Source organism: Ylistrum balloti, unplaced genomic scaffold (genome assembly GCF_031769215.1).
Source record: "Ylistrum balloti isolate Yb309-2 unplaced genomic scaffold, AGI_CSIRO_Ybal_v1 Utg370682, whole genome shotgun sequence".
Lineage (NCBI taxonomy): Eukaryota > Metazoa > Mollusca > Bivalvia > Pectinida > Pectinidae > Ylistrum > Ylistrum balloti.
This window is the reverse complement of record NW_026782411.1, coordinates 105,645-131,169: the sequence shown is the minus strand read 5'-3', so window position 1 is coordinate 131,169 and position 25,525 is coordinate 105,645. Positions and strand designations below refer to the sequence as shown.

Sequence of the window (25,525 nt, the reverse complement as noted above, 5' to 3'; positions counted from 1 at the left end):
CCAACAAAGACTTGAAATTGAAGAAGATCGTGTAAGATTTTTTTTCTTGATATCTCTTCAATCATAAAAGTCTACGCCCAATGTTAGGAAACAGAAAATATTATGTAAACTGTCTGTACATCCTTGACTCCATAGACAACTGTGTATATTACACATAGATAAAAACTGTTATAAAACATCAAAACCAAGTAATATATTTAATTACTTTAATTAAAATATGTAATGTGTCTAGATGTCATTGTGGTAAATATGATTTAATAGTTAATCATATATATAAACGAGTTGTTAACAGTAACACCTTGTCAATATGTATTACACTGAAAATAACAGGTATATACTTCAGAATATAACAGACCTATGATTATAAATGAGACATGTACTCTGTAAAGCAGAATAGAAATTCAAGCTCAACATATGTTCATGTACAATGAGGCATATAGGTATGAATATATAAAACCTATTAAACCAGTGTGTCATAATTTCATTCTTGGGTGATTGTGATCAATATAAAATATTTTTAATTCAGATTTTGATAAAAAAAATATACTTCAAACAAATTCTGAATATGCCATGATATTGAAATATCATCAATTGCTATTTCACTTTTGATCACCTGTATTTTATTGTCCATAAATTTTTTTCTCAACATTCTACAGCAATTACAAGTGATAACATCAGTGACTACATGTTAATAAAACACAATTTCACCTGAGGTCAAAAGGTTAATCAGTAAAATCTACAGGTGCATCAAAGAACTTGATCATCTGTCTCTGGTTGATTTCAGGACCCTAAAGACCCACTGATAAGCAGATAAATTAGAAAACTCCAAATAGGTATACAGAACATGGAGCATTTGGTTCTTTCCTTTCCTTTGGTAGATAGGTCTTTTGATCCTCTTGTCTTTCTGTGCAGCTAGTTAGATCAATTTATTTCAATGTGGATAACTGTTTTAAATACACAATTATGTATTTTCAAGTAACAGTAATATTTGGCATTGAAAGGAGGGTTTCTTTATTTACTCCCAGTCCCTAGCAAGTTACAAAAGCACATCTGATCATATACATGCATATAAGTGCTGTCCTTGCTATCACAAACCTAATCCTGCTGTCTCTCCTTCCATACCAACTGTATCACTGATCTCCTTTATGAATTTAGAATCAACCTAATTTTTAATTGGGAAGTTATCTCTAATTTTGAAGATAAAACTGCCCATATCTCTATGCCAGTACATCCAGACCATTTACAGATAACACAAATTTTGAATTTTAATAACTTGTAATGTTTTTTAAAGCAGGAAAAAGATCCTATTAAATCAAGAACCATTGAAGGAAAGAAACATTCTTTCAATGACATAAAAGATACATAACTGTAAAATTAGATATTTTCAGTGAGCTAAAGTTTTGTGAATTTTGAAAAAAAAATTGTGGACACCTCATTTCATGAAAAAATATAGGTCAATAGATCTGCTTACACTAATTTTAACAGTTCATGGAATTTATTGATTAAAAGCACCCAAGAAAATCAATGATTTTAGAATTGGAACAAATGACCATGTGATAGTTCTTTTAATAAATTTAACTACCTCTTACTGTGATCTACAACACTACACATCTTCATCCTAATATATCTTACTACCTCTTACTGTGATCTACAACACTACACATCTACATCCTAATATATCTTACGACCTCTTACTCTGGTCTACAACCCTACACATCTACATCTCATTCAACTTGTTCCTTCATAATAATCTAACATTAACCATAAGGTTAGTCTTAACTATTTTTAAACGTCTCTATAAGCTATAGCACTATCAAACACACCTACGTCACAATCTTTTGATGGACAAAATCTTCCTACAGGAGATTTATAATTCTATAGAAAAGCTTACAATCCCACTAAAATACACTGATAGTCAAGCAGGATGTCAGAAGAACTAGGTTTTTTATTTATTACAAACATAGGTAGTTCCCTGGTAGGATAGGTATTTGTCAACATTTTAAACCCACCACGTCTCACAAAACAGAACATCAGAGAATTTGGGTGTGTTTTAAAGTTCCTTAGCCTAAGCTTGGTGCCAGCATGTTACATAATACAGGAATGAAAATGTTTTAAACCAGTAATCTTAAACCTGTTTTGTATACATTGTACACAAAGATAGGACTTACTGGTACAGTTTTAGACAATTTTAATAAACAGAAGTGACTCATCGACATTGTAAAATTTTCAGCACATTCCTACACAAATGATAAATTGTATATGCTGAGCATGAACCAGTATTTCATTGCATTATGAATTAATCACTTCAGTTATTATTACATGTACATGTCATTGTGTACAGATCCCAAGTAATTTCTATTAACAAAATGGTATATCATTCATGGAAAAAATAATATATTTTTGTCATTATATTAAAAATCATATATTTGATTTCATAAATCATGAATGGTCTTTTTGCAACCTTCTGATACTCTGTAAAATGAAAGTATACCTTAACATTGTCACGAAATAACATAAATTGAAATGTTCAAGTTAAATTGCTGAAAGAATTTCAATGTTTAATATCTAAGCTGTCAAACATGCCTAACATTAGAAATTTCTTCTAACAAGATAAATTTCACAACCCAACCCTGTCAATTTATGGATCAAGTGCAGATGTACTAAATCTCAAACAGTTCAGAGAAGATAGTTAAAATTAAAAACACTAGGTGATTGACCCGGTATTCTTCTGAATAAATATCTAGACAACATCTACATTGTATTATGACCATGTACAAATGTATACTGGTACATGCATGTGCTTTTTGGAAATTGATGTCTGAGAGTATCAGTTACCCAGTATATGTAAAATAAAAATGGAACACGATTATAAGCCGTTTCCCCTGTAATAGTACTAATGTACCCCAATATCTTGAAAATAAGCTTAGTAGAGATCATAGAAAGTAGTTTTTAAGATTGATCTTCATAGAAATATTAACTGTATGAACAATTTTACTTAACCTAGAAGATAATATGTATGTAGCACCAGCATCATAGTGAGATACTGGTGACAGAGTACACTTGTATGTTTGACCCCTGCAGCCCAACGAGGTAAAAGAGAAATGACAACTCAAGGATAGACCAGAGGTATGAGCTGACAGTAGTGTAGAAACAATGCATACCAGCTATCACATCCTCTCTAGTAGATAATGATTTTACCCCCTTATAGCCACCCAGTCCCCTCAATTAGTCTCTCCTGTAATGAGGTGGCATCTGCAAGGAGTCTGCCTGCCCTCCCAGCCTATGTCTGCTCCACCATACAACATATATATCATGTGATAGAGAATGAAGCCTACACCATCTTAACATGAAGTATTACAGAAATTATCTCAAAATATAAAAGTAGAGCTGGTGGTTGAAATGATTGGTAATCGTGGTGATAAAGCATATTAAAAAATCATAACTGTTCTAAATGTGATTTAAGACTACCACAAGTAAATTTTCCTGTTCAGTACCTGTACATTACAGCAGAAACAGTATGTACTGCCACGAAAGTGCCTACATCTCAGTCTGCCTACTACCTACTTAAATGAATTCTGATTTTCAACTTTCCATAAATCTTCTCACATTTTTTTTCTTATCTTTTTAGAGAAACATGTTATAATCAAACCACTAGTGAGAGTGTTCTGTTTATCGGAATAACATTGAAATCTCTATCTCTCCTCTCAGTGTGATGTACCATATCTAGTACCCATGTCAAAAGCAGCTACAGTTTCTGGCTAATGAAAACCTACCAGGGGGGATCTATAGTTATAAAACACAAGATTTATTTTGGTAGGTGTATAGTACATGGTACTCATTTCTGTTGATTACATTAAATCTTGACAGAGAATGTTTATTTACTTATTTATTGAAGTAGATGTGAGTTGCTATGAAAACCAGGGCAATTGATTATTTCAATCCTCTTGACTTTAGAGTTCTTCCTCAAATCAATTAGGATCATGTATGGGCTGGAGCCAAGCTATAAGTAAGTGATTGTGCTGTGTATCGCCTACAGTACATTATCTTCAGTTTATTATGCCAACGACTATCATTTCTATACATGATGAAGATCTCTGACCTCAAAATGCACATGTGACCTAATATATATCCATTCCTACATGCCAACTACGTAGTACAAACATCTGATGAGTCCTATCAATTCTTATCATATATCATTTCTGAAAAACGATTTTTTCATTTTCAAATATAGTGTTTATCTAAAATAAGCCCAGACAGGCAACATACAAATTCTGACTGAAAATTAAGGGGTTGTTGGACAATGAAAGCATCCACATATGTATGTAACTTTTTAATTCACTAAAGAACAATAGACAAACATATTTTCCAAATTGAGACTTACAGCTACAAACCGGTAAATATGGCAATATCAACTGAAATTGTATAAAAAGTTACTTAAAAAAAACAATAAGGAAAGATAGAGAATGGAATGACTAACTACCTTGTAAAATTTTGAAAAGGTGGTTCTAAAATAGATGCAAGCCCTGAAAAACAACATTCTTCTTCAGTAAAACATTATTGAACACCTGTTGATCTATATCTTACATGCCTGGACAATGTATATATCCTTATTGTGAAGTTCTTTGCCAATGATGCAAAGACTTCACTTCAAGGTAGACAGTGTTAGACATTCTGGAACAACATGGCTAGCAACATGAAAATATGTATCTAACAACATGGCCAGCAACATGATAATATGTATCTTATAAGATGATCTTTAACAAACATGTAATTATATTTCATCAAACTTCTACTTTTTGGTAAATATCTTTTCAACAGATAACATATGACTTAAAAGTGACACATCTGCTTTCAGTGTCTCAAGAATGAATATGATGGAAACAAGATGGAGATCCTCATCTCTACTCTAAGTTATAATAATATTGGCAAAGTTGCATCTTTTGTGATCAAGTACTGTCAGGTAGGTGTACAAAAAAAGTGTCTTGGCAAATGTCCCAGGTACAGTGCCTCACTGATGAAGGGAATCAGACCTCCAAGCCACACATACATTATATGTTACCTGACAGTGGGGGAGGACCAACTTAGTGTACCAGGTATCATGATATAAGTAGGGTTTACAGTGGAGGGACTTGCAGAAAGAATACAAAACTGAGATGGCATCATCTACATTATAAATGACAATTTCAGATAATTTTTTGTTCTCTTATTCATTTTTGAAAACCTTTGAGTCACACTTATTTTGGGGAGTTCAAATCATATAACATCAAAGCAGATTCCACATATCATATCAAGGAGAGTGACAGAGTAGGTCATCAATATTTTCTACAATATATGTGTACACAGAAATCTTCCGAACAAGCACTGATCTCTGACAAACACTGGCTCCTTCAGAAATTCAGACGTTTTATCATAGAATGTTTCAAGCTCTTTCCTAACCACAATTTCTTGTTTCCAAATATCAGAACATCTGAATAACCCTTAAAGACCTTATCATGAAACCGGATACTAGAGGCATGATGCTCAAATCTCTTCATCTCAAAACACTCATTTTTTTTTTCAAAGACACACACATACACATTGGATATTAAGCTGTACATATTCTAACTGAAGTGTCTGAGATATTGATGGTTACCAGGACAACAGAGACAGTTGAATGTCAAGTACTTACTGGTCTTGGAAGCCCTCAAGTTCGTCAGCCTGTTCATCTACGGTGGATTCCAAATCCAAGTATGTCCCATAGTCTCCCTGGGAGCCATTGTGATAACGATATATCTGTAGAGCGCAGTCCTCAAGCTAGTAAAATCAAAAGAATCATGAGAAAGTTAAATAATTATAGTCATCATCTATCTATTTGTTCAAAGTTCAATATCTTTAATATATAAAGTACCAAAATTGTTTCACAGTAATAATACCCTTCAGTGATATTTGGGTTTCAAATATTTGAGTCATGGATTCATGCTTATGCTGTGATGCTCAAATTTTAAGAACCCACTATAACTATTTGTAACTGAACTCATCAAAAGTTTGGAAATGGGATTCACCAGGAAAAATCCTACAAAAACTACTGCTCCCATAGTATATTACAGTGATACTTGTGACCCAATTATTTTTGTTTTCGACTCATGCTTTTCCTGTGGGACTTGCTTTAACTCTTTACAAGTAGACTCATCAAAATTATGGAAATGGTGCTCCGGACTCACCAGACAAAATCCAACAAAAATCACTGTATCATATGTACACTTAAACTTCAGTTAGAGATTGTTATCAAATTAAAATATTTTATTGTTAAGTTGGCTGATGTAAAATGCTCCCCTCCTTAAAAGCAAATGGCTATGATTCTATGAATAGGTTGGCATGTAATTCTTGTGAAGAGTAGCATTTATTAAACATCTATGATGTATTGTGTAGTGGTGTGAACAAAATTGTTCTTTATACAACTGCCAACACACGTCACACAGATTAATGTATTTATATATACAAACTTGAAACATAAACAAGATAAAAATAACACTGCTAACCATGAATCATACAATATGTTCAATTATAACGTCGTCCAGAATGAATATGTTAAGAGGTAATAAAAGTGACCAAATCATCTGCAATAGCAGTGAGACGTTATCTATTTATAGAAACAGTGCTGTGTGGTACATACATGTCATTTCAGTTAATATGATTTAATTTTATATACGTAAGCAGACTGAATTATTTTTAGAGTTTTATGTTTGTAATCTATCAACAACTTGTTGCTACTACGCAGTTCCATTGAAAATACATGTTCAAAAGATACAGACGGAGAAAACAACTGTGTATTCTTAGTTACTTAGGAAGTACCCTCATACCACAGAACTGATAAGAGAAGAGCTAGTACTTGTAAGTCTGAGCCAATAACAAAACACTGCTATCTTATTCTTGTTCATTCTAAAGCCACTGCAGCATTTAATTATCATCACAATAAACCACTACATCACATATGCTCCTAAGTCATTACATGTGTATCACATCCCATGGTTGTTTAGAGCTGTCTAACATTAGTGATTAACAGAAGATGCTTATCAGAATAAAAAGAAAGTAGATAAAACTTTAAAACTAAACTCAGATATTTTTACCTTAGATACATCTAATAATTTACTTTGAACTTCAATGATTTTGATATTATCAATCCAATACATTCCAGGGAAACCCTATTTGACAAATCTAACATATGTGCAATGATGTTCCAATATCAGACTTTTTCATAGTATTAGTAGCTCCCATAACTTACTTCAGTGGAATTCAAATTGTAAATAAAAAAATATGTTTAAATCATCTACGAAATTCAACAATCAAATTATATAAAGGACAAATAAAATACACATTAATCTCTATCTCCCTTCAAATAATGCAGAGGCTGATCAGCACAGGTGTACCCGCCTCTCAGGTCTGTTATCTGTAGGGATCAGCTGATTCTTAAATTCTTTACCGGCACGCTAGCCTTTTACCAACGGAATTATACACATTACATTGCTACAATTAAAACATTATATATCCAGGTTATCGAATTCATTTCCGATCAGAGGTGTCAACAGCTTAATCCCGTGTTTGTTGAGGAGAAAATAAAGGTAACGTAAAATCCCAAGGTTTTGTTTACACACATGTGAATCTCCGAGCAGGTGGCACAGCGCCTAACTTCACTTACTTTGTGTGGGGCTCCTAAAAGTTTGTGTACACCACCAATCTGACTTATCAGAGGAACGGTGATGTGAAACAAAAAATTTGGTGGACGCGTAGGTTCAGGGAAATTTGTACTCGCAAAAGGGTCCGTATCATCCAGGTACTGCACTCTACACATAAACGTCGCCATGTTTTAATGTGCTACTGACAGCACGCCGAGTTGACCCCTGAACCCTTCACTTGCATATTCATACGCCACCAGGTGAACAGGTGAAACTAGACATCCTTGCGGGTGAAACGCTCACGGCGGAGTGGCACGCCACAGTGAGGCGATAAACCGGCCGTTGCAGCGGCTGACTCGGAAATTCTGTTATCATCACTCAGGCTAATCACGATAACATAAAAAAAGATGTGGGATGATTCACTCGGAACCACAGCGGAAGCCGCAATCAGGCGGGGGAGTAGCAGACAGGTAACTCGGAATAAATTAATTAGTATTTTCACGAGTTGGTTCAATTTGATTTGTTATACGGACGATAAGAAAAAAAATGCGTTTTACGAAAACACATGTGAAAGATGAGTGAGTGTCTGTTAGTGAAATATAATCATGAAAACATTATAATTAGATAACTTATAATCACTCCTGATATAGATAAACCACAAATGGAGAAGGTTTATATAGGCAATGCCTGTTATCTCATCCATTGGTATATATTTATACAATAAAGTTTGTGTTGAAAAAAAAAATGTGCTAGAACTTCACACCGAAATTCTTAATTAAATCCTAAATACTAGAGTAGTATTAAGTCAAGGACATTGAAAAAACTTACTTTGTTTAATCACGGACTTAAAAGACTATTTCAAGTATGCCATAAATACATAAAATACATTTACGTCAAATATATGTCGTAAAATATAATAAAATTTAATAAAAACGGTACGCATGTATTTTTACATGACAATAACTAGCATCTTGTTATTTGGCGTGCAATTTATGCCGTTATCTATACTATAAAAACATCAACACAATAGTTTGTTTTGAAGCGGATACTCTCATAAAGGGACCTCTTCACATCATATTATTAAGTATGTCAAAATGAAACCGTTTCACAAAGACTTATTGTTACTGTTGGAGACTAATCAGGGATGTTCGGTTATGTATACATATGACCCTATAATGTCATCCGGAATAGGACAAAAAATCATGCTGAGTTCAGACAGTCAACCATATAGATTTATCATATACTTTTATTAATATTTTTTTAAGCTTGTTAGGTCATCGGAACGGTTAACCGTGAGCATAGAAAACAAACCTTCATAGTAGACGGTTACCCAAGGTTGTTCATAATTTCACAAGTAGTCCACAGAAAAAAAGAATCTAGTTACATATTGCGACTATTGATTTACAAATATACCAGTATTTCTACAGCACCAGAGAATATCGAGGGTAGATCGAATTAAACGATGATCGTTGCCATACCAAAATAAATAAATAAGTAACTGAAGATGATCGACACTGAATGTATGAACATTGATATAGGGGAAGTAACTCGAGAATCACACAATCATACAAGAGTTATTTCCCTTGGTCTAAAATCCAACAACGGATGCTGTTAAAAGTTAACCTGCTATCGTTGTTTTGTACAAGTGATATACCTTTTGCAAGGTTTTAAGAAGTTGATTGAAAACGCAAAAAATTGATATGTTGCCTCACTTCATTTGGTTTATCAAAAACCTTCATTTATACTAAACTATTCCATTTTTCTTTTGTCGCTAAATTTTCCGATTTTCAAGTGCCGTAAAATTCTTTGGTTCTCCCGAGCTCAGTGGATACCAATTATTGTTTTAAGTGTGTTTATTGTTTGATCCCAAATCTCTTGGCAAGTGACCCCCAGTTAGGATTCACGTATTTCAATCGTGTGACTTGTGGTGATAATTCGTTGAAATTTGCTAAAGACTGTATGAAAAATATCTTAGCAACAGGAACTAACGTTGAAATTATTGACGCGATTAACCGAGCCAACGGATTAATTACACTGTTTGCATCATAAAAAACAGTCCACAAGCATTCAACAAAAGTCATAAAGTTCACTGAAGTTCATCTTGAACATGTTATGTTAGAACAAACAATATCTATCAACAGTATAAACTAACTCACCTTTCTCACGTTGACGTTCATGCTCTCGAGAAGCTCGTTAACGGTGTCATATCCTTTAAAACTATAGTCCGACTCCGTGACTCCTGGAACTCTGATGACCTTTCCTGAACCTTGACTCCGGCCATAGCAAAGGTCAAGGATATCTGTGATAGTTACTGAACCCTTGTTCCGTTTGAGGACGTTAAACATTTGCTGCCCAGTCGACCCCGATTGTGACACTGGTGACGTCACGGATTCCGTTTTCCTCCTGGAGGTTGACGGACGCGTCGACAAAATCGACTGTCCACCCTTGGGCTCCTCAATGTCCACCAATTTTTCTTCTGGAGGGAAGGCGTAATCAGACGAGAACATCAATGTATGTTGACAAAGTTTACCCACAAAATTATTTTTTACACGTGGTCATAAGTACTGAAATTTTCTCCAAATTAACCTGTAACCATTGCGACAAAGCCATATAAAACAATCCTCTATCAAACAGAATTTCCTCCCGGTAAATAATTCTAATAATATGTTTACAAAACAGGTCCTATTGACAGGATATGCGTAGTATACTAATTAAAGCCAGCGATGTTGACCATGCTACTGTCTATATTTAGAAGCAATAATATAGTATTTAAGTTTTGCATGGATTTTAATCACATAGCAGCTACGGCATGTCGATTTAGACGGCCAAATTTTAGGCATAAATTGTTTTTTTGCATATACATGAAATAAAAATGACCAACCTGTAAATGGACCGGCCACCATCGTGATGTAACGTTGATAAAGATAACGTTCATGCTGATATAACACACAGCTGAGAAAACTTTTTTCTATTAGTCAAAAGCTTAAAAACTGTATCTCAACATTCTTGCGGTTAAATAGCTACAATTGACTTCTTTACTTAAACCACAACAGCTCAATATAACAAACCGCCAAGGAGAAAACAGCCACCGAAACCAACGGTCACACGGACATAGGACAATACTTGGCTGTACAGGGAAGGGAGTCGGAATGTTAGTCACCGCCTATCGTATTCTATTAGCTATTATTAGTTTTAACCATGGGGACTGATGAAGTCAATTGGTGCAAGTTGGTTTCATCAACTACGGATGTAAATAAAAACAACTGCTAACATGCAGGACTGGAGGTGCCACACTCTGGGTATGCAAAGCACACGGTGATGATTTTGTTTTACATTTTTTTTGGTGGTTGTAAGTTTAATGATTTGTGAAAGGTGGCATCTTTTGAGTAGTAATAAGTATTGCTATCGTTGTTCGATAAGACCATGTGAAGATATATAAATACGCGCATTATAAATGAAATTTCCTTTTTTATCGTTAATATAATTCATAGATTATTTTAGATCTACAATGACAGAAACATATGCAGAATGTCCATTATGAGATATTTAAAAGAGACAAACCGAAAAAAAACCTCTTAAACTTTGAAATATAACTTGATTTAGAGTGGTCCGAATTGTATCTAGTGTGTGAATTATCATTCACAGAAATCCAAAAGTGTAAATGAAGTAAGCATTCATTCCTTTTTAAACTAATTGGTTAATACTAAGACACGACGCTAACTAACCGATGTTAGACATATTGTTATGAAATCTCCCCCACCCCCGGACGTCGGGGAAGCTTTACCATGGTAGAGAGAGTAAGTAGAAATTCAGTGTTAGCACAAGTAGAAGCGGAAGCAGCACAAAACAGTCATGACGTCATCATTTATAAATAAAACTTTCATAAGCCACAATATAAAAAGATTAAATGAAAACATAGTAATGCTATCCTATTCATACCAGACAAGCTGTAATAACAACAAATGGTATTATTTCAGTTAAACAATAAAAACTCTGCCGCCAAGACATCTAGGCCACAACACAGCCACCAAACCATGTATGACGTCATAACTTTTGCACAAAGCACAGGCAAGTATTTACCTGGGACATTGGGAGATGGCTTGAGAGGGTCAGGATGTTTGGGAACAGGAGTGTCCATCAGATTTGGGGGTCTGTCAGATTTATCTTTGCCGGAAGTCTGTCCAGCCGTACCCCCGCATTCGTCCTTACTAGCGGGTCCAAGAAACCTGTCAATATCTTGTACTTTGCCAATGTATCCACTTTTAGTACGGCGGACGTAGCGTTGTGACTGACGCTTTTGATCCTTACCTTCCGGTCCTGTCTTGGGTCCTCCGGGCACCAGGTCTGGGAGTCCTTTGTTGGCCCCTGGAGACGGGGCGTGGAGACGAGACTGGGACACGGGTGAGTGAAGTCCTTCGTTTGATGTTACAGAATTAGGTGACTTCGTCGCGTGGAGTGTGCCGTCATCTGGGACAACCGAGTTAATGGATCCGGCGGACGCCGAGTTGCTCATGTGCGCCAAACTTTCGTTTGAGATGGCAAGCTGTCCTGGCCGACTGTAACTGGGAGGATACTCAACAATCTTCTCCTCTAAAACGCCCTCGCGCGAGTTGCTACGTCGTGCTTTCCCATCATCCAACATCCCCTCTCGCGAATTGCTCCGTCGCACTTTCCCCTCATCCAACATGCCCTCACGAGAAGTGCTTCGTCGTACTTTTCCCTCATCCAACATTCCCTCACGAGAATTGCTCCGTCGCACTTTTCCCTCGTCGAGCATGCCCTCACGTGAGTTGCTTCGTCGAACACGGCTGTCGTCAAGCATGCCCTCCCGAGAGTTTGGCCTGCTGCCATGCTTCTTCTGCGAATGTGGTCTATTTGGCGAACTTTCTCTATTAAATCCAAACTGAGAGCTGTCGCTCGTGTGTCCGCGATCATAATCATCTCGCCTTGATTTTCTATCATCTAGATTGTCTTCCCTAGATCCTTCTCGCGTCAAACGACGCGCACCGTCACCAGAGGGTGGTCTGTGTGAACGACGCATCCTGTTGGGAGACTCATCTCGAGCGATCGCATAGTGCTCACCTTCGCCCCTATTTAGTTCTGACTTGCGATAGTCTTTGTTGCGGTAATGTCCATCTAAGTCATCGTCACCAGAAAACACGTTATCGTGTGAATCATCACGTCGATACTGTCTTCTCCCCGGGGAGTGATCACGGTAAGGAGGATGTTCCTGCTCACGACCGTAATTACCAGACCCACGAGAGTCTCTACCCCTGCTTCTTTCTGGAGACATGACCTTATTCTCATTTGGCCTGGAATTCGGATTCACTGGATAATCATGAGCAGAAAAATACTCGCCCGAATCACTCCTTGGGAAGCCAGTTTCGAGATGTCGAGTCGGCGGTTGAGACTGTGGAGGATGGTCTTCATAGTACGGGTCTGGATTTGGTAGGTTTTGCTTCCATTGTTGTACTTTCTCAATGCTATCTCTTAACGAAATGGTCTCCTGAGTCAAGGGGTCAGTAGGTTCATCTAGAAGTTCTTTACTTCCATGCCGTCTTCGTCGCTGTACCGGAACCTCTTCCGGAGAGTGGACAATAACTTCTGGTTCAGGAGGTGCATCCAGCAACTCCTTACTGCCGTGCCTTCGTCTCCTCGCGGGTTTGTCGTCGAGAAGACTATCTCGGGAGTTGGATCGACTGTAATCCTGAGCCATCTCCCGCTGTGAGCGTCGATCTCTGTCTGACCCCTGGGAACGTCTCTCACCACGACGTGAACTTGGTCTTGCATCCTCCTCAGCGTTGTCATAGTCAGGCTCTACATTAGCCTGCTGCCGGCGTCGTCGCCTTGGAACTTCCTCCTCCTCAGGTTTCTTCATTGGAGTAGACGTTCCGTACACAGACTGACGCCATGATTTCTCTGGAGGAATTTCTCCCAAACTTTCATCTTTAGCTGATGTATCGCGATACGAAAATCGTTTGCTCCTCGGACTATCCGTTGCGTTATAACCTGGTGACATTGGCTGTTTGTTTTTGTCAAACTTATCGCGATATTTATAGAATGAGTCATCTTTGCCGTCTCCACCTCCACTATCCATCATGGCCAAGGCAGCCATAGCCGCCTTTTCCCTTAGGTCACCGCTCGCCTCGCCGCCATAGCTGCCAGACGAGTGCCGACTCCGGCGGGAGGTGGGTTGGTCCATATGTGTTTGAGTAGAACAATCGACAAGAGTAGGGTTTCGATAGTCCCTATACCGACTCTCACGCCGCGAGTCTCTGTTGCTCAGTGGCCTTATACGTTTGGTCCGCGAAACTGACTTTTTGTCCTTTCTGTAACGTGCATCCCGTTTCGGGGCTTCATTTTCAGGCATTGGCGAAGTTCCCCTCGATATAAGGTACCGACCCTTGAAGCCTTCTTTTTCCGCCTCGGGCGCACTGTCGTCCTCGTCACTGTCCGAAGACACGGAAACTTTCTTCCGTGGAGGCGGCCGAATGTAGTCACGTGACGACCGCCTCCTCTCATATCTGTCACCTCTATCCCTAGCAGAATACTCGACGTCCGATGATCGCGACACCTGGCGGTCGTACTTCCTGTTAACTGGTGGCGAGACCTCTGAACTACTTTTGTAAGTGGTGTACGGAGACGGGGTGGCAGCTTTTGTTCCGTATTCGTAGCGTGACGATCGCTGACTCACAGGCGAAGTCTCGCGACTTGCGGTTCCGTAACTGCGACCTGACCTTGACGACCCTCGATCCCATGAACTATAAGACCTTGTACTCCCACCATAATCTGACAAATATCCAGATTTGCTTCCATAAGGGTCTGATCCCGCACTCCGTGACGAATATTTGTCATATCCACCACCGCCTCCATAGTGATCTCCCCTTGTTTGTGTGGTCCCTCTACTGCTTAACGGCGTATACATACTAGTTCCGGTATCTTTACCCGTGTTGCGCGTTGCCTCCGCTGACGAAATTTTCTGTATCCGGTCTCGGACGGAGCCGCCGCCGTAACCGTATCGAGACCCGGATGATGAGGGTTGTTGGTAGCCTGATGAGTAGGTTTTTGTTGGTGATCCGTAAGACGACCCGCTTTTGTTTTGCGAGCCGTACGACGGACTGAGATAACTACTGGTTCCTACACCACTCCCATACCTACTGGTAGAACCGCCATAGCCCTTCCCGGACCCCATGTTGTCGTAAAGCTAAAATGAAAAAAGAAACGCTTGATAAGTCGCAGGAATATTAGAAATAAAATCCTCGTTTTTAACCATTTTTAAATAAAGAATTTAATAAAAAAAATTTATCAAGATGGCGACTGATATCGCCAACTTAAACTTATAATGCATTTTTGCATTGATTTCAAATGCAGTAGTTGACATGGATAAAGTATACTGAAACATCACGCTCTAAATCATCCTATAACATTAACTTAGAAGTCAACTGTCTACAATGGTACGTTGTCTCGGAGTTGAAAAATCTCAACATAGTCACAGATGTTATATTCGCACATACTTCATAGGATGATTATGTGGTTGCTATGGATGGGACTATCCTATGTTGCACGATAGAGAGAAAGACGTCCTTCCATATTGTATTCAACACAATCACAGATATTTTACTCTATCCATCCGTCTACATAACAAACTACACATCCTTCAACATTACACTCTACATATCCTATAATATTACACTTTACACATCCGTCAACATTACACTGTACACATCTGTCAACATAACACAATACACACCGTCAACATAACACTGTACACATCTGTCGACATAACACAATACACACCGTCAACATTACACTGTACACATCTGTCAACATAACACAATACACACCGTCAACATTACACTGTACACATCTGTCGACATAACACAATACATACCCATCAACATTACACTGTACACATCTGTCAACATAACACAATACACATCGTCAACATTACACTGTACACATCAGTCAACATTGCATTCTTAACATCAGTCAACATTGCATTCTAAACATCAGTCAACATTGCATTCTAAAAATCCGTCAACATCACAGCCTACACACCAGTGATCATTACAAACTATACAACCGTAAACATTACACTCTGCCCATCAAACAACATTACATTGTACACATCCGTCAACATTGCATTATAAACATCCTTCATCATTGCATTCTAAACATCCGTCAATGTTGCATTATAAACATGTCAACATTGCATTCTAAACATCCGTCAACATTGCATTCTAAACATCCGTCAAAATTGCATTATAAACACCCGTCAACATTGCATTATAAACATACTTCAACATTGCATTCTAAACATCAGTCAACATTGCATTATAAACATCCGCTTACATTGCATTATAAACAACCGTCAAAATTGCATTATAAACACCCGTCAACATTGCACTCTTAACATCCGTCAAAATTGCATTCTTAACATCCGTCAAAATTGCATTATAAACATATGTCAACATTGCATTCTAAACATCCGTCAACATTGCATTCTTAACATCCGTCAAAATTGCATTATAAACATACGTCAAAATTGCATTCTTAACATCCGTCAAAATTGCATTATAAACATACGTCAACATTGCATTCTAAACATCCGTCAACATTGTACTCTAAACATCCGTCAACATTGCATTATAAACATCCGTCAAAATTGCATTATAAACATCCGTCATCATTGCATTATAAACATCCGTCAACATTGTATTATAAACACCCGTCAACATTGCATTATTAACATCCGTCACATTGCATTCTAAATATCCGTCAAAAGTGCATTTTAAACATCCGTCAACATTGCATTATAAACATCCGTCAACATTACATTATAAATATCCGTCATCATTGCATTCTAAACATCCGTCAACATTGCATTCTAAACATCCGTCAACATTGCATTCTAAACATCCGTCAACATTGCATTCTAAATATCCGTCAAAAGTGCATTTTAAACATCCGTCAACATTGCATTATAAACATCCATCAACACTGCATTCTAATTCTAAACATCCGTCAACACTGCATTCTAAACATCCGTCAACATTGCACTCTAAACATCCGTCAAAAGTGCATTTTAAACATCCGTCAACATTGCATTCTTAACATCCGTCAAAATTGCATTCTTAACATCCATCAAAATTGCTTTCTTAACATCCGTCAAAATTGCATTCTAAACATCGGTCAACATTGCATTCTAAACATCCGTCAACATTGCATTATAAACATCCGTCAACATTGCATTCTAAACATCCGTCAACATTGCATTCTAAACATCCGTCAAAATTGCATTCTAAATATCCAACCGTGAACATTACAATCTGCCCATCCAACAACATTACGTTTTACACATCCGTCAACATTACACTATTCACATCCGTCAACATTACACTGTACATTTCCGTCGTCATTTCACTGTACACATCTGTCATCATTTCGCTTTAAACATCCGTCATCATTTCACTGTATACATCTGTCATCATTTCACTTTAAACATCCGTCATCATTTCACTGTACGTCCACAGAAATTTCTCTACATATTTAAAGTAGAAAGGTACAATAGGAGAGTAAATATGATATGTCTACCGATGATTTGATCGATGCTAAAATGTAATGCACACGTGTACAACACGTACATTCCGGTAAAATACTACTACTAATAATAATAATAAATAATAATAATAACAATAATAATTATCCATCAAACTAATTGACCTGGCATATTAGGGAAGTGTAGTTACGTCATTTACAATCAGGTAATGTACTTCTTGGTTTGAAAAGGATGAAAAATGCTGATGATGCTCACCTAGTAATACTAGGTTTGGTGACGTAATAGTTTATCTGTGTCTGTGTACTGATAAGTATGAAAAGTATAAATAAACTTTGTTTATTGTATATTATTATATCCTTGTAACATAAATGGACGTGTTTGGGATTTGCTTCTAATTTTCTAATTTCGTTCTCATATCCACATTGAAAAAAAATTGACGATATTCTAATTGTAAAAATGAATGTTGTTTCATCACTAAACTTAATTTCATTTTCGCCACGTGTATGTAACTTACATGAGAAAGCGTATTACGTACTAAAAAGTCTGTATCAATATATTCTTACGGTTAGCACAGTCCAGTGTATGATGAAAAACTGTCAAAATCGGTTACAGTTAGATCTTTCGTGTCTTGTTCAAAGTTCGTTCGTATCGAAAAAAAATACTTACCCAGGTGCTCTGTTAATATCCTATACATACAGATATACATCCACAAGAAACACTTGAACAAAATTAATCCTCTAGGTAAAAGTAATGGTGCCGTATTTTATACGTACTTTGCATGAGCTGAGAAAGTTTGACTAAGAAATAGAGAGAATCACTGAAACCATCCTCGTTATTATGAAACATATCCCAAACTAAACATCGGGCGTGCGATGCACGCGGAAATGCCATCTATTGTTTATGTATGTATTAAAGCAACCCGAGCCGGTGAATCAGGGAACTTTCCTGTGTATGAAGTCACGCTGGGCCTATGATACATACAGCGCGTGCATCTTCATCTCAAACATTAAACAGAAGGCCTGTATTTAAACCATAAGCATCAACTAACTCGTAAAAAATCATCAAGGAATCACATATAATAAACGTATTCATCAGACGGTCATTTTTAGTAATACTGTCCAGTTGTCGCGGTTCTATTTCTTGGCCCCCTCCGAGGGCCCCTCAGGTTAGAAGCAATGAATCTTACCGATGATAGTTTGAGAGGGTTACAACCATCCTCTTATCTCTGTGGGGTGAGCATGAGTGCAACGTGCGCCGCACATTGGGAGTATGTACACGGTACCCCCTTCCCTCCATCTCTCCCCTGGGGGTCACATGGGATTCCAATTATCCTAGCCACAGGATTTTATACATCGTGCACCTACTCATTATGAAGGGCAGAGGGAATGTCCATCCCAGAAGCTGACAAAAATAACGTTTACGTCATGATATTGTCACATACAAACAACTACGCCATGGCAATGGCGAACTGATGTGACTTCCAAAACAAAAATAAACAAAAAAATAGAGTATTAATAGACTAACGGGACGATTGTTCGTTAGGGAGATTCGTATCTTTTTCGTCAAAGAAATTTGTATCCATTATTCGAAATGTTATAGGAAGGATACTTCAAAGTTTCCAATATATGCTTTTCAAAACCATTCAGAGTGAAGTCAAATAAAAAAAGGACTTCTTATAATGACAAAATAATTTTCTTATTCCGTATTTTTCAACGTAAATATAAAAGGTTGAAATACGCTACCATTACAGTGAAGGTACATGTGAACCTTAAACACATGGGATCTGTCTGGACGATAGATACGTGTTACAGATTCAATCCAAGTTAAAGGATGCGTTTAAATCTGTAAACATTTTTTTGTGCGAAAATAAGTCTATCCGGTGTACGACAAATCGAATATAATTCAATGAAGTGAAGAGTCCGGATAATGAAGTAACAAGTCCGGGTAATGAAGTAACGAGTCCGGGTAATGAAGTAACGGGTCCGGATAATGAAGTAACGAGTCTGGGTAATGAAGTAACGAGTCCGGATAATGAAGTCAGGAGTACGGGTAATGAAGGAACGACTCTGGGTAATGAAGTAACGAGTCCGAATAATGAAGTAACGGGTCCGGATAATGAAGTGACGAGTCCGGATAATGAAGTAATGAGACCGGAAAATGAAGTAACGAGCCTGGGTAATGAAGTAATGAGACCGGATAATGAAGTAACGAGACCGGATAATGAAGACAGGAGTCTGGGTAATTAAGTAACGAGTCCGGGTAATTAAGTAACGAGTCCGGATAATGAAGTAACGAGTCCGGGTAATGAAGTAACGAGTCCGGATAATGAAGTCAGGAGTCCGGGTAATGAAGTAACGGGTCTGGGTAATGAAGTAACGAGTCCGGATAATGAAGTCAGGAGTACGGGTAATTAAGTAACGAGTCCGGATAATGAAGTAACGAGTCCGGATAATGAAGTGACAAGTCCGGATAATGAAGTGACGAGTCCGGATAATGAAGTAATGAGACCGGATAATGAAGTAACGAGCCCGGGTAATTAAGTAACAAGTCCGGATAATGAAGTCAGGAGTCCGAATAATGAAGTAACGAGTCCGGATAATGAAGTGACGAGTCCGGATAATGAAGTAACGAGTCCGGGTAATGAAGTGACGAGTCCGGATAATGAAGTAACGAGTCCGGGTAATGAAGTGACGAGTCCGGATAATGAAGTAACGAGTCCGGGTAATGAAGTGACGAGTCCGGATAATGAAGTAATGAGACCGGATAATAAAGTAACGAGTCTGGGTAATGAAGTAACGAGTCTGGGTAATGAAGTCAGGAGTCCGGGTAATTAAGTAACGAGTCCGGGTAATTATGTAACGAGTCCGGATAATGAAGTAATGAGACCGGATAATAAAGTAACGAGTCCGGGTAATGAAGTAACGAGTCCGGATAATGAAGTCAGGAGTCCGGGTAATTAAGTAACGAGTCCGGGTAATTATGTAACGAGTCCGCGTAATTAAGTAACGAGTCCGGATAATGAAGTAACGAGTCCGCGTAATTAAGTAACGAGTCCGGATAATGAAGTAATGAGACCGGATAATAAAGTAACGAGTCCGGATAATGAAGTGATGACTCCGGATAATGAAGTAACGAAGTGACCAGTCTGGATAATAGAGACCCACTTTACATGGTTCTACAGTCAACAATGGACAACATTTTTTATAAACGTTCTAATCCCAAGTACGCTTTCTTAAGGAAATGTCTTGGTGCTCTAAATATTCAGTGTTACGCACGTGAGAACTACAAGAGGAACATATTCCTTCCAGTCGTTAAACCACATCATCAATTAAACTGATACAACTTTCTCGCATTAATACAGACAGGTGCACGGGGGTACCTCAGTACACAAAAAGTCAGACTGGTTGAAAAATGGTCTTTGTGAATGGTTTCACATCAACTTTTCTTCCAAAAAAATGTTAGGGGTTGTTTTTCACACTGCTTGCCAAACCAACAGCCGTGCGAATCTTGTTTTGTAAACATAAAAGACTCTCCGTATTGTTTTAAACATAGTGGTAAATACATGAAATACTTAATCATAGAAAACTAGCTGTATTAATCTATGCCATCCTTCATGTCTCATACATCTGTATGACAATTATAGCAATTATTATTGAGCAGGAACACATTTCAATTCCATTGGTATATCACGCAATAGGCGCCATCTTGACCAGGAGAACATGTTTCTGTCTACCTTCATTAACCAGCAGATGACTATGTACGCTTCTGTTTCCGAGGTATGTTGGACAAATAAACAGTTGTCAAGTAGTTCTGTCTAAACTAATAGTTCTGTCTAAACTAGTAGTTCAAAATACATCAACTTATTTCTGTCTGCCATGACAGGACTAAATGTTCTGTTTCCGTAACATATTTGAACAGAAAAGCCATCATTGATGACGCAAATTTTAGCAGTACTAAAACCGGAAGACAAGTCTTATGCATTCTTAACACGAAAACTTGTAACAAACGACAGAGCTCGTTTATTCAATGCAGCGAAATGTACAACAAGCGTACCGCAGACTGAGATTAGAATAAGCCGTGGTCAAGGACGAATCTTGACCTTGATGGCGATGGACGCGGGCCAGGTCCCATTCGATTGCCTTCTCTCACTCATTCTTGCCTTTGTAATCTATATCCCTGTTCGTAATATATTATTTCTTTGGAAGCAACTTAACACGTACCTATCGCTTTATGAAAATATGTTTTCTAGTTCTGTGATGTTCTAAGTTGCATTTTTTGAGTTGTTACGGATGCGTTTTTTCTTTGATGTATCCTATTTCAGTGTAGCGTGCTGGCTTCGGTACCACTCAGAGAGTTATGAGGCTAGAAATAAACACATGTAAATGCGCGTGATCCGTAACAGTTCCAGGATATATCTCGCATATAAATCTTAAAATTTTGAAAGAAAATTAATCTGAAGGGTTTGGCTGTAATATTTTACAAGACAGAGCGACAGTGGTGTACCCGAGTGATACGGATATTTTAGTAGGAAAAAAAACGCTTCTCGTGTGTTGATAACCGATAGGAGATGAGTGGCGATGTACCCAGCCATCGGTACTAAAGTCTAGTGTGACATTATCAGTCACGATCTCACAACTAGTATATCATTGGCCTTCCTCAATAGAGTCAGAGTTGTCTTCCCTTGCCAACTCATGTCATTTTTTTTGTCTTTTCTCATAATTAATCAACATTAAATATCGATGAAAAGATGTACTTGAAAATTTTGTTACAATTACCACTGTTAAATATTAGACAGATGATATCATTGTCCTCTCTAACACTAGACATGTAATATCAATGTTCTCTTTACCGATTAGACAGGTGATGTCATTGTTCCCTTTAACATTAGACAGGTGATGTCATTGTGTTCTTTAACATTAGACAGGTGATGTCATTGTTATCTATAACAATTAGACAGGTGATGCCATTGCTCCCTTTGACAAGTAGACAGTTGATGTCAGTGTTCCCTTTAACAAGTAGACAGGTGATGTCATTGTTCCCTTTAACAATTAGGCATGTGGAGTCATTGTTCTCTGTAACAATTAGACAGGTGGTGTCATTGTTCTCTGTAACAATTAGACAGGTGTTGTCATTGTTCTCTGTAACAATTAGACATGTGGTGTCATTGTTCTCTGTAACAATTAGACAGGTGTTGTCATTGTTCTCTGTAACAATTAGACAGGTGGTGTCATTGTTCTCTGTAACAATTACCCAGATGGTGTCCTTGTTCTCTGTAACAATTAGACAGGTGGTGTCATTGTTCTCTGTAACAATTAGACAGGTGGTGTCATTGTTCTCTGTAACAATTAGACAGGTGGTGTCATTGTTCTCTGTAACAATTAGACAGGTGTTGTCATTGTTCTCTGTAACAATTAGACAGGTGGTGTCATTGTTCTCTGTAACAGTTAGACAGGTGGTGTCATTGTTCTCTGTAACAATTAGACAGGTCGTGTCATTGTTCTCTGTAACGATTCATACTGATTGCACTAAATACATGTTTATCATTGTTTTCTATTTCAGATCATACTAGGAATTCGAAAAACGGAAAACCCTTATACATTTGTTGAATACCTTGGAGGATATTGACTTTTGTATACTCTAACATTCCGTAACTATGTGATATAATCGGTTAAAAGCCAATTTGGATCCACTTTACGTCCGTGTTGTATCTGTATAATTTCCACCTGAAATAAAATTGCAGAATGAAAAGTTTGAAGGATCCTCCAAACGATGGCGGATGTTTTGAGTTTGGCTTCCATTGAAATGTTTATTAGGCAGAGTAGCAATGTCCCGCATTGCTGTGCCACTACTGGATGTAAACAAAGCTGCGTTTGTATTCCACTCCAATTAAAATCGTTTACACTTTTGTGAAATGTGTAAAGTTTGGCAATGAACAGGACACACTACTCGGCTTTTAGCCAGGTAACTGTATTTCCACGCCCATCTACTTCCGCCAGCACCTGTTTACGCTTGTGGAATCAATAATGGTATAACACAAACAAAAGTTACTGTATCTTATTGCGTGTGGTAAACGGCGGGAAGTACAAGAAATCGTAGTAGGTGGTTACAAATGACAACAATGCAGAATCTTAGGAATTCTTCAATGTCTTCTGCCATTGAGGCATTGAAGAGACCAAAACAGACCTTCTGCCTCCAATTGCAATACATGAAATTTGATTCTTTCGTTCCTTATCTATTTCTTCTCTACTTTACTTTGTTTCCCTCTCTTTGTGTCCCTTTTGACACCCGTCTGCATATTACCCCCTGGCTTTTTCGAGAACGCTAAACCCCGTAATAAGATATGCATAACAATGAGTTCCGTTGAGGCCAGTTATTCTTTCACAATTTTCTTCTTGCTTTAAATTTCATCCTATTTAGTTTTTGAACTTCTATAATGCAGCTACGTACTAAAGGAAAATGAGAAATAATCTAGACAACATGACTGCAAATTGATTCACGATCACTATCACTTCCGGTAAAAAAATAATAAAAAATGACTTCGCAATATAGTGCCAGGTTTCATTATATCACATCAATTGTATTGTTTGTAAGGATTTAGCGTGGCGTACTGTTGTGCTGACAGTCATGACAAGCAGGTATGTGTTACCGCTTCCCTCTTCATCCGACACCAGGAACGTGTTACCCTCCATCCAATTCCCCTCCCTCTATCTCCGACATCAGGTACGTGTTACCCTCCACCCAACCCCCTTCCTCTACTTCCGACATCAGGTAAGTCTTATCCTCCGTCCAATCCCCCTTCCTCTACCTCCGACACCAGGAACGTGTTACCCTCAACCCAATCCCCCTTCCTCTACCTCCGACAATAGCTAAGTGTTACCCTCCACCCAATCCCCTCTCTCAACCTCCGACAACAGGTACATGTGTTACCGCTTCCCTCTTCATCCGACATCAGTTACGTGTTACCCTCCATCCAATCCCCCTCCCTCTACCTCCGACAACAGGTAAGTGTTACCTTCCACCCAATCCCCTCTCTCAACCTCCGATATCAGGTAAGTGTTACCCTCCATCCAATCCCCCTCCCTCTATCTCCGACATCAGGTGTTACCCTCCACCCAACCCCCTCCCTCTACTTCCGACATCAGGTAAGTCTCATCCTCCGTCCAATCCCCCTTCCTCTACCTCCGACACCAGGAACGTGTTACCCTCAACCCAATCCCCCTTCCTCTACCTCCGACAATAGGTAAGTGTTACCCTCCACCCAATCCCCTCTCTCAACCTCCGACAACAGGTACATGTGTTACCGCTTTCCTCTTCATCCGACATCAGGTACGTGTTACCCTCCATCCAACCCCCTCCCTCTACCTCCGACAACAGGTAAGTGTTACCTTCCACCCAATCCCCTCTCTCAACCTCCGATATCAGGTAAGTGTTACCCTCCATCCAATCCCCCTCCCTCTATCTCCGACATCAGGTACGTGTTACCCTCCACCCAATCCCCTCTCTCAACCTCCGACATCAGGTAAGTGTTACCCTCCACCCATTTCCCCTTCCTCTACCTCCGACAACAGGTACATCTTACCATACCCAACACCCTCCTGGTCCTCTCCTACAACATGTACGTGTTATCAACCCCCAGCCCCAATTCCTCCGACAACAGGTAAATATTACCATCCCTCCCCTCTTCCTTCGATAACGGTTACGTGTTTCAACCCCTATCCCCTTCCTTCTCCCCCAATCCCTAACCCCTAACCCCTACCACTCCCTCCGACATTAGGGACAATATAATAACCAATCCTTTTGATGACAAGTAATGGTGATGTATAGCATATATGCTGAGCTATGGAAACACTTTTCACGTTGTGGTTAAAAGACAAGCTTGGATTACAACAAGCTGAAGGGGTCGGCGAAGATTACCGACGAGTTGTCTCAGACAGTACCGTACTGATGTAGAAATAACACATATTGGACACTTAAGTTAGTCGTTAACAGACTACCTCATACTTTCTGTATCGCTAACATATGTTATGTAATACTGCATATAGGTTCGTATCGCTGCAGATGCAGACGACATGTTTTCTATTGCAATGCATTCTATACACAGTTCAAGCGAGACGCGTGCTTGCTGTGTCGCCAGGAGAGGGTATTTCACACCAAAATTCATTTTACGGTATCGCCAATTTGTCAGCGGGATTAACACGACTTACAATTATCTGATTGGGATTTTCCATGGTGTTGGCGTTCAGGAAGAGCTCGCGCCAACACGGACAGGTTAAATTCCATTCTAGTTTATCTCACATGAGATCGTACACTAGTA

General features: G+C 38.4%; 1 protein-coding gene across 7 annotated transcripts in view; it reads right to left on the bottom strand.

The window, feature by feature from the left end:
* The window catches only part of LOC132557517 (uncharacterized), a 115,095-nt gene that overhangs the window by 51,300 nt on the left and 38,270 nt on the right, over positions 1-25,525 (bottom strand). For all 7 annotated transcript variants that reach the window (XR_009554515.1, XR_009554514.1, XR_009554513.1 and 4 more), the window contains exons 5-7: positions 11,961-14,856; positions 9,809-10,128; positions 5,669-5,793 (exon numbers count right to left, since the gene is read on the bottom strand). Coding sequence is in view for 4 of the 7 variants with exons in the window: in XM_060222014.1 (XP_060077997.1) it covers positions 5,669-5,793; positions 9,809-10,128; positions 11,961-14,856 (3,341 nt within the window). In the remaining 3 variants the exon portion in view is untranslated. The remainder of the gene's footprint in view (positions 1-5,668; positions 5,794-9,808; positions 10,129-11,960; positions 14,857-25,525) is intronic.